This window comes from Cnephaeus nilssonii (genome assembly GCF_951640355.1).
Source record: "Cnephaeus nilssonii genome assembly, chromosome: 2".
Lineage (NCBI taxonomy): Eukaryota > Metazoa > Chordata > Mammalia > Chiroptera > Vespertilionidae > Cnephaeus > Cnephaeus nilssonii.
Window position 1 is genome coordinate 28,383,227 of NC_137073.1, and position 9,618 is coordinate 28,392,844.

The 9,618-nt window shown below is 62.4% G+C and overlaps 1 protein-coding gene across 2 annotated transcripts; it reads right to left on the bottom strand.

Moving 5' to 3' along the window:
* Window positions 1–390: 390 nt before the first annotated feature.
* Window positions 391–9,296, bottom strand: ASL (argininosuccinate lyase). Of its 2 annotated transcripts, none has more exons than XM_079798386.1 (17): window positions 9,206–9,296; window positions 8,961–9,015; window positions 5,967–6,161; window positions 5,489–5,572; window positions 5,141–5,197; window positions 4,905–5,002; window positions 3,783–3,860; window positions 3,622–3,699; window positions 3,163–3,215; window positions 2,767–2,829; window positions 2,486–2,600; window positions 2,279–2,363; window positions 2,110–2,169; window positions 1,760–1,843; window positions 908–988; window positions 677–783; window positions 391–588 (listed from the first exon to the last, which is right to left on the bottom strand). In XM_079798386.1, the coding sequence occupies exons 2-17, from the start codon at window positions 8,970–8,972 to the stop codon at window positions 444–446; spliced, it is 1,395 nt and encodes a 464-aa protein (XP_079654512.1). In that variant the 5' UTR covers window positions 8,973–9,015; window positions 9,206–9,296; the 3' UTR covers window positions 391–443. The 2 variants fall into 2 exon arrangements, with proteins under 2 accessions (XP_079654512.1, XP_079654513.1); XM_079798387.1 differs by having other exon boundaries at window positions 9,202–9,216.
* Between the last annotated feature and the right edge of the window lie 322 nt (window positions 9,297–9,618).

Here is a 9,618-nt window from a genome sequence, read left to right on the forward strand (position 1 = left end):
CAACTATCCCTCAGGACAACGATACCCTGCAACTGTGCCTGATGGCCCAGGGAAGGTGGGTTAAGCGGGGAGAACGGGAGTGGGGAGCCTCGGGGACACCGGAAGGAAGGAGACAGACAGGGACTGACTGGTGACTGAAGCCCATCAGGTCCCAACAGGGCTCCAGAGAGGCCAGTCCTGCCAAGACACCCAGGGCAGGAGGTCACTGTAATGCCCCTCCCACCCCCCCCAATGAAGGGAACAGGGGGCCGGGCAGGGCAGAGGCTCTGATGAGACGCAATGCCCACTGTGACTCGCATTCCTTGTCCAGTTTCTTCACCTCCTTGATGACCTCCACTGCCTCCCAACAGACCCCAGAAAGCCCCGGGGAGGGAGTCAGGCTCGGCAGGAGACAGGCAGCAGCCTCCTCGAGGCGCACTTTATTTGGGAGCGGGGTGGGCGACCTAGGCCTGCTGTGCCCGAAGCAGCGCTCGCACCTGGCTGATCTGCCAGTCGACACTGGAGCGGGCGGTGCCACCCAGGGCAGCATACTGCTCCACGCTGTGCCCGTAGTCCCACACCTGGCTCACGTCGCCCGCGAACAGGGGGCTGGGGAGGGAAGGAGATGGGCTAGCACAGCCCAGCCACGCAGCCTCAGGGGCCTGGGAGGCAGCGGAGGGAGGGGAGGGGGCCGCACCTGATGGTCTGTAGCTCCTTCAGCGACAGCTGGTTCAGGGCGACCCCCTTGGTCTCTGCCATGAACACTGCTTTCCCAGAGGCCTCGTGGGCCTGGCGGAATGGCATCTGCAGGTGCCGAGCGGAGGGCAGCACTGAAGCAGGCTTCCCGGCTCCCTGCCCTGCTGTGGGTACCTGTGCCTCCCTGACCACCCCTGCCCCCGGCCCCTCCAGCCAGCCGCCCCACACTCACCCCTTTGCGGACCAGGTAGTAGGCGAGGTCAGTGGCCAGCATGTCAGGGCTAAGAGCCTGCACCATGTTCTCACGGTGAATCTGGGGATGCGGGTGGGGAAGTGGTGAGTCTTGGGGCCCTGGGGACCCCGGGCCTGAAGCTGCCAGCTCCAAGCCTGCCCCTCAGCCAGTATGTCTCCTGCCCTGGGCAGACCCACTCTTCCCCCCCCTGTTTGCTCTCTCCGGCTCGAGCCGTCTTTTCATAATTATTGGTAATTTCTAGGGGTGCTACAGGGGTTGCCATTACGTTTCCAGAGTCCTTCTCTTTAGTGCACATCAGAATCACCTGCAGGATTTATTACAAATACAGACCGCCGGGCCCATCCCCGGAGTCGGGTCCAGTGTTACTGGAATGAGGCCCAGAATTGCACTCTCTCAAGTTCCCAGGTGATGCTGACGCTGCTGGTCTCAGAACCACTGCTTTAGACACATCCCGAACTAGTTAGGATTGAAATGATACGCAGATGGGGAACTGGTTCAAATAAGGGGGTGGGGCCAAGATAGCTGCCAAATCAAGAACGGCCATGAGGTGGTTATTGCTGAAGCCGGGTGTTGGTACACAGGGGTTCATCACACACGTTCTCAACTGTTGCATAATGGAATTTCCCATAATAAAAAGAAATCTGGTCAGGCCAGGTGATGGGACTCCTTGAGACTAACTACTTCCATAGTTTTGTCCCTCAAAGGCAGGACCAAGCACATGCCGCCTCCCCCTGCCCCAGGGCTTCTGGACCACCCACCCTGGCCTCCTCTCATGATCTCCCTCTGCCCATCCCAGAGCTTAGGGGCCGGGAGAGAAGATGCATGTCTTACCTGCAACGTAGAGATGACGCCAGTGGCCACCTGGAGGACGGCACCCATGGTGTCTGACACTTCAAACACGGCTTCCTTGTCCTCCTGAGAGGGAGGCACGTGGCAGGAGGTGAGGGCTCAGCAGCCCCGTCCCTCACGGAGGCATCCCCACTGCTTTCCACTGGGAGCACTCAGCACCCCCACACCCCACACCCCACACCGAGGGAGAGGAGAAAGCGCTCAGGGTGGTCAGGGTCGGGATGGAACGTGGCAACTCCGTGGGGCCCCCGCCTGGAAGTGCCAGGGCCCTGAGAACCGGTACGTGGCGTATATGCAGAGGGGTCCCTCCTCCCACCGCCGCCGCCTCACACCTGTAAGTCCTTGTTGTAGGTGCTTGGAAGTCCCTTGAGGGTCATCAGGAGCCCAGCACACTGAGGGCAGAGTGAGGGTCAGGAGGCTGGACCTCGGAGCCCGCCCTGGAAGCTTCCCAGGACCCTCTGGGTCAGCCAGAGGCCTTGCCCTGCTCCCTGCCCGTCTCACCCGTCCAAACACTCGGCCCGCCTTGCTCCGGATCAGCTCCAGGCTGTCTGGGTTTTTCTTCTGGGGCATCAGGCTGCTTCCAGTGCTAGGGACAGAGATGCTGGGGCTGAAGGGACTCCTCTGGCCCTGGCTGCTCTGCTGGCTGGGGCGGAGAGGAAGGAAGCCCTGTGGGGGCGCAGAGCCGGGCAGGCCAGCGGGCGGCCTTACCTGTAGGCGTCGGAGAGCTGCACAAAGCTGAACTCCTTGGTGCCGTAGAGGATGAGATCCTCAGCCATCCTGCTGAGATGGGTCATGCACAGCGAGGCCCAGAACAGGAACTCGGCTTGTGGGGGGAGGGGCGGAGGGAAAGCAGGCTCTCGGGTCACCAGGCCTCTCTTGCTCTTCCCCAGGCGCACAAATGGGAGTGGGAGGGGCTGGAGAGGACTGGGGCTGGAGGGCAGAGGCGGGGCGCTGTGCAGGGGATGAGGGGGCTGGCCCCCAGGACTCACCCACAAAGTCTCGCTCACTGGTAGCATCCATGCTGTTGAGAGTGATGGCCCCAAATTTGAGTTCTGGACAAGGGGGAGAAGGGGAAGGCAATAGGGCTGAGCTGTGGACAAGGATGGGCCTCCTCCACTCTGAACCAGGCTGCCCAGCCACCGCCCCGTGGCCCCTTTCAGGGAGGAGTAGGGAGGGGCGGGGAGTGGGGAGGGCCTCTTGTACAGTCCCAGAGGGAGGCAGGAGCCCTGAGTGTACCCAGGGCCATGCACCCCTGCACAGGCCTTCCCCTGCCTCTCTAACTTCAGCGTCCATAGGTAACGGGATTCACCCAGACCCCTGCCCTCTCTCTGCAAGACCCGGGCAGAAGCTGATGGTGATCTCCCGAGGGTGGGCGGAGGGCTTACCTGTTCGGAGCAGCTCCCGGTCCACACCCAGAGGATTGCCTGCAATGGCCCCACTGCGGGGGCAGGGGATTCTGAGTGACCAGGGCTCCTGGCAAGCAGGCCCTGGCACATACACACCCAGAGCAGCGCCCTGGCTGCCAGGGCTACGGCCAGTCAGCTTGGCACCTGCCACTTGTCCCCGTGCAGGGAACGGCCGGCTGTGGGTGACTGGCTGGCTCTCAGGGGCTTCTCCGGGGAGCTCTGGCCCTGCTCTGACACACTTTCTAGCTTGGCTGTCCACACCTCAGAGAGACCTGGGTGTCCCTGCAAGATCCCGCCTGCCTATGTAGGAAGAACGCTGGATGGGAAGGCCAGGCCCCTCGGTCCTTGCTGGCTCCTCTCCTGTCAATCCCCAAGGGCCATGCTCACTATGTGGCCGCAGCCCTGTCCCCACCCTCGGAGCACGGGGACCTCACTCACCTGCCCAGGGGCAGGACGTTGATCCGCTTCTGCACCTCCAGCAGCCTCTCGGAGTCTCTGGTCAGTGCCACGGCGTGGCTGTGGGAAGCCAGGCCAGGGAAGGTCAGGGCAGCCAGGGGGCCTCCCCTCCATCACGGCCCCTCCATCACCGTCCCGCTCACCTCAGGATCCAGTGGCTCCAGCGGATGGGCTGAGCCCTCTGCAGGTGTGTGTACCCTGGGAAGAGGATGTCCCGTTCCCTGTGGGGGAAGAGCAGGGGCCGGGTGCCTGAGGGCCTGCAGGCCTGGCCGCTCCCGAAAACAGCAGGGCAGGTCTACCAGGATCTACCTGCACGAGGGGTCGAGTGATCTCCCGGGGATAAATCATTGTAAGGGAACAGACCCAAGACCAAGCGTGGATTAGACCCTCAGCTCGGGTCTTTGCAACTCACAGCACAGCGGGTACCACCTGGCAGCGGGAGCCATGTCTGCGAGCGAGAAGCTCCCCAGGAGCCCGAGAGCCAGGGGCACTTCCGAGTGGGCGGGGCAGGGGCAGAGTGCTGTGGGTGGTGGTTCTGGTTTGTTTTTTTAGTAAACATTTCTGAGGGGATGATTCACATACAATTCTCTCATTAGAAGTGTACAACCATCACCACATCAATTTCAGAACCTCTCACTACCCCAAAAGAGAAGGCCAGCACTCCTCAGCAGTCCCTCTTTAACCCTCCGGCCCCCAAGCGTGATGGTGCTTGTGCCCTGGTTTGCCCCCAGGTGATGTGGTCTGTGAAACAGGGGTCACAGGGAGTTGGGGAAAAGGAGGGGTCAACCCTGTCCCTGACACCAAATAGGGACTTCTCAGTAGTCAAGGCACAGAAGCCAAAGCTTGGGGATGAGGCAGGTGGGAGGCAGCCTCTGGCTCTGTCCTTCGCCAGCGTGTTGGGCAGAAATGGGGACGAGGGGCACAGGTGGCTGGGGAGCGGCTCTGTCTGCCCCAGGCGCGGCCAGCCCCCTTCCTCGGGCTTCGGGGCACCTGCCCAGTGCTTTCGCTTCCTGCTCCTGAATCCTCAAAGCGTGAGCTTGCCCCGTCTGCCACGGGGTAAGGCATGCTGCAAGAAACGCCCCACTCCTGTTGCTCTGCTCACTCAGTCCAGGAGCTCTGGGACCCCCTGCACCCAAGGCCTGGCTCCTCTACCCTCTTCACCTGTGCCTCCTAGGGCTGGCATTCAAGCCGCCTGTCTCAGGGGAGAAGAGACCTGGCTGCCCTCGTGCCCCTCTCTGCCACCTGGGTGTCCCCAGGGGACTCACGCCTCTGCCCGGTCCACCATGGTTCTGATGAGCTCCCGGAGGAGGGCAGAGAGCATCGAGCAGTTCTGCCGCATCCACAGCCTGAGATCTGTGACCACCTGTGGAGGGGAGGCGGCACTCAGGGAGACTGATGTGTGACTCCCCTGAGGAGCCAGGACAGCTGCTGAGCCCCAACTCGGCTGTCTGAGCTCCCCCAGGTTGGGAAGCACAGGGCGGGGGTGGAGGGCTGGCGGCACCTGGTCGTTCCGACTTCGTCCTGTGTGCAGCTTCCCTGCGGTTTCACCAATGAGCTCCTAGGGGTGGAGGAGGCATGGGTCAGGGTCTGCTCAAGCCCAGTGGGGTCCACCCACGTGGTCATGCTTCCTCCCTGCCCTGGAGTCCTCCCTCCCTGCCCCAGGGGCCCCAGGGCCTGCCCAAGTCTCTGCCCTCTCTGCTGAGGCCTCCTGTTCTGAAGTCCCGCCCAAACTGTGCCAAAGACGAAGTGAACAGAACCTTGGTGCTTATGCTCCAAGAGGCCCAGGGCAAGTGGAGAGGGAAGGCGGGGGCAGGGGGTGGGAGGGAGAGGAGGGAGGATGGGGTCATACCTTGAGACGCCGCTCGTTGGCTGTGTGGATGTCCTCATCGTTGGGATTTAGTTTGAAGGTGCCCTGGGCCCACTCCTCAGCCACCTGTAGTGGATGGCAGCCACCCAGGGGTCAGGCTGGCAGGCACGGGCAGCCGCGAGGGCCAAGCCCTGTTCCCACCCTCACCCTGATCACTGACTGTCCCTGGATAGAAGCTGAGTCCTGGCAGTGCTCCCCAGGGGGGGCCTGTGCAGCCCCCACCCAAGGGAGCATCTCAGGCCCCATGCACCTTTGCCCTGAGCCACGGGGCCGCGGGGCATTCCGGATGAAGAGAGACAGGGAGCTCTGTACAGGGGTAAAGGGCACCTCTCTAGGTGTATAATCACCGCAAAGGGATGTGAGAGGCTTAGGGTGACGCTGCAGCCTGTGCGCGGGGATTTCTGGGAGCCCGAGGCCACAGGAAGGGGCCCTCGGAAGGACCTTGGGGCATGAGCAGTACCTTGTCCAGGCCGTGGAGTATCTTGTCCATCTCGGCCTTGGTGAGGAGGCCGGCCTTCTCCAGGCCCCGGCTATAGGCCTTGCTGCCTTGCACATCCACTTCCCACAGCTGCCGATCGTAGGCGATGGACGCGTTGAACTTCTCCATGATGGGGTCCACTGCGCCCACAAACCGGCCGCCCCATAGCTTCCCGCTCTGGTCAGGAGAGCAGGAGCAATTAATCTCCCCGCCCTCCCCCAACCTCAAGGGCAGTGCCTCTCACAAAGGGCCCTCAGGAGGGTTGTCAATGTGATGGCAGGGGCAGCCAGCAGGCAGGATTATTCTCACTGGACAGATAAGGAAACTGAGGCTCAGAGAGAGGCAGGCACTTGCCCAAGGAGTGTGTGTGGGACGGTGGCTGGACAGTGAAGTGTGGGCTCTTTCCCACCACCTGACACTGCTCCAGGGTACAAGGACCCCTGAGACCACAGCGGAACTTCTGGGGCCTCTCCTGCCACTGACCAAGGTGGAATCCAGAGTCTGAATCAGCTCTGAGGTACCAGTGATAATAATAATCCCGGTAACACCTCAGTTTACCAGGCACTGTTCCGAATGCTGGGCATGTCCTGGCAGCGACCCTCTGAAGTGGGCACCAATCTATCCGGTACAGAGAGGGGGAAACTGAAGCACAGAACAGTTTTGTATCTTTTGCCCTCGCCAGGGCTGGCACAGCCAGGACTGCAGTCCGGCAGTGTGAGGGCAGCCCGCGCACACTCTGCACCCTCGTTCCGCCAGGACCTCTGCTGGCTCTGCTGTTCTGAACTTCTGCTTCAAGGACGGGCAAGGAGGCACCGAGGGGCCCAACAGGCTTAAGTTACCTGCATCTCCCTCCCAGAGCTTGGGGCAGGACCTCAGGTGCCATCCCCAAAACTTCTTTGGAGAGCACCTCGGACACACCTGTTACCACTGGCCTTCTAGGAGGTCACGAGCTGCCCCTCTGCCCCCAGGAGCCAAGGGCAGAGAGATGGGATAGAGGCATCTCTGTTTTGAAAGAGGGCATAGGCCAGGGCATGGGACAGATGGGGGAGGGGTGCAGAACACCTTTGAAGCAGTCTGAGCACCCAGAGTGCCAAGGATGAGGAAGAGAGTGTGCCAAGGTGGAGGTGTGCATGGTACTTCTCTGGCACCTTTCCCCTGGAGTGGGGTTTAAATGGCTCCTGGGGACATGTCCTCCCCTGTCCCTCTGCAATGTCTCGGACCTCTGCGAGCCACCTGACCGTGGGCATGTTATATAACCTCTCCAAGCCTCAGGATTGCCCCTCTATCGATTTGATATAATTTGCCAAGTGCATACATAGCACCGTGTAAAGTCTAGGTGTTACTAAGGGAGCAGCCGAGGGCTGCGTGGGCCAGAGTGTGCCTTAGCTTGGTTCCTGTGTGCACCATGGGCCTCCACCACGCTCAGGCCCAGGCTGTGAGCTGACCCCTCAGTGCCCAGCAGCCCTGGCCCCTTGCAGAAGCTGCCTCCTCCCCCCTCAGCCTTTTGAACTGGGCCCGCCCCTTACCCTCTGCTGCCCCAGCAAACCTTGATCCCCAATCAAAACATGGGGTCCCAGTCCTAACTATTGGGGCCAGAGGGCCAGGGCCAGCCAGTAAGGATGGAGAGCCAGCCTGCCCCTCAGCCGGAGGCCTGGCACCACCTCTCCCAGCAGGTCCCTGACTCCCAGCCTGGGTTGTTAGTAATAACAACTACTTAACAAGTGGGGCTGCGGCCAAACCAATTAGTCCAAACCCACAGGACGGCCTGGGGCAAGCAGAGGTCACCTGGCACCTGGGTCTCCTGAAAGCAGCCTATTCTATTCTGCTTTAGGGCCAAGCTCCCCTCTCCTCCGCCACACCCCCCCCCCGCCCCCCTGCACTGGCAGGCTTAAAAGGACCCCAGGAAATGAGGTGCCACAGCCTGGGCACCGGGAAAGCCCAATGTGGTGGGAGAGGGAACTGCTAAGGCAGCAAACATCTGGGCCAGAATGATCCCGTTAGGGCAAGGGGCAGGGGCCCTGGGTTGGGCTGAGATGTTCCTGGGAGTATAGTCTGCCACCACGTATTGAGCACCTCCTGCTACCTGGCCCTGTCTAGGCCTGCCATATGTGCTGTCACACCCTCCTACGAGGTGGGCACTGTCACTCCTATTTTATAATCGAGAAAAGAGGTTCAGGGAGGTCGAGTGACTGTTCAGAAACCAAGTCTGTTGGGCTCCAAAGTCCAGGCCCTGCCCCCCCCAGCCCTCCACCGGGACCTCGCAGCTGGCAGGGCAGGCCTTCTTATCCTATTTATTCAGATGCACAAACAGGCCCAGAGGAGGAAGTGATTTGCCAGCTAATGAGGGCCCGGAGGGGCTGAACCCCACACCTCCTGCTTCCCGGGTCCAATGACATATCAAGCAAACAGTCCCTTTTACCTGAAGGGTTCCAGGCAATGACCTCACAATCTAGTACCTTACAGGGGGAGGCAGACAACTGTCATTCCCCCCATTTGCCAGATAAATCAACTGGGGCACAGAAAAGGAGCCTGTGCCTCAGACTCCTGCCACTCTGGTCAGGAAGACAACCCAGGAGTCCCCTGGCTCTAGGGCAGGGAGGAAGCTCCGGGCCACTGGGGCCTCAGGGCAAGGTCCCCCACCTCCTGGCTCTTGCCACAGCCAGTCATGCGGATTCTACTACTCGGGGACAACTGCTTCGGCAGCAGGTCGGGTCAGGGCCGCCTTCCTGAGCAGTGTGCGTTGGTGGGTTTGCCACACAGGCTCTGGGAAGGGGCGCAGGAGGGGCGCAGGTCTCTGCCAGGCCCCGGCAGGTGCCCGCTGCCTGGAGCCAGTAAGGACCCTTGCCAGGAGGGCGGCCGGGGCAGGTGTGGCACCAGGAGACCCCGCGCGCAGGTCGCGGCTGCGGCTGGCCCGCAGGGCGCCCCTCCCCCTCGTCTGGAGTCTGGCAGGACCCGCGTCCCCGAGGTCCCACTCACCTCCGATGCCATGTTGGGTGGTTCCTCGTCGTCCGGGAGCCTCGATCCTCCGGGTCTGGAAGACAAGACGGGACTGACGACCTCCTCAGCCCCGAGGCGGGGTCCCGGGGGAGGAGCTGCCCTGGGCTCCCGCACGGCGCTTGGCGGAGCGCAGCACGTGGGGCGGCGGACGCGAGCCGCGCCTCGGTCCTCGGCGTCCCCGGCTCCCGCCCGCCCCGCCCCACCTCGGGCCGCCACGCACTCACCGCCGCCGGGCCGCGCCGTCTGTCCCCCGCCTGCCCGCCCGCGGGGCTTTTCTGGCGGAGGCGGCGTCAGCAGCAGCCGGGACCTGTCCCCGCCTCCCGGCGGCGGGGGCACCAATCCCCGAAGGACCGACTGTGGGCGGGGCGGGCTCCAGCCCGGCCTCGGGCGGGGCGGCCCCAGGGTGTGCGGAGGGGACGGTGCCTGCGCCGGGGCGCTCCAGGCAGCCAGCGCTCCGGGCACTGGAGCCAGGAGCTGGGGGTGGAGGCGAAGACGCGGGCGGGGCCTGGTGGGCCCACAAGACCCATGTGATGTGAAATGGCATGCCGATCATTTATTCATTCAACAAACACAGAGTTAGACACGGAAGAAAGAGCAAAGAGCATAAGAAATGACGCCTGCCTCCAGAAGCTTGAAC

Coding starts and splice junctions, on each gene's coding strand:
- ASL (XM_079798386.1), bottom strand. Junction 5,198..5,488: donor CCAACGAGCGGCGTCTCAAG/GTATGACCCCAT, acceptor CTCCACCCCTAG/GAGCTCATTGGTGAAACCGC. Junction 5,003..5,140: donor GACGAAGTCGGAACGACCAG/GTGCCGCCAGCC, acceptor TCCCCTCCACAG/GTGGTCACAGATCTCAGGCT.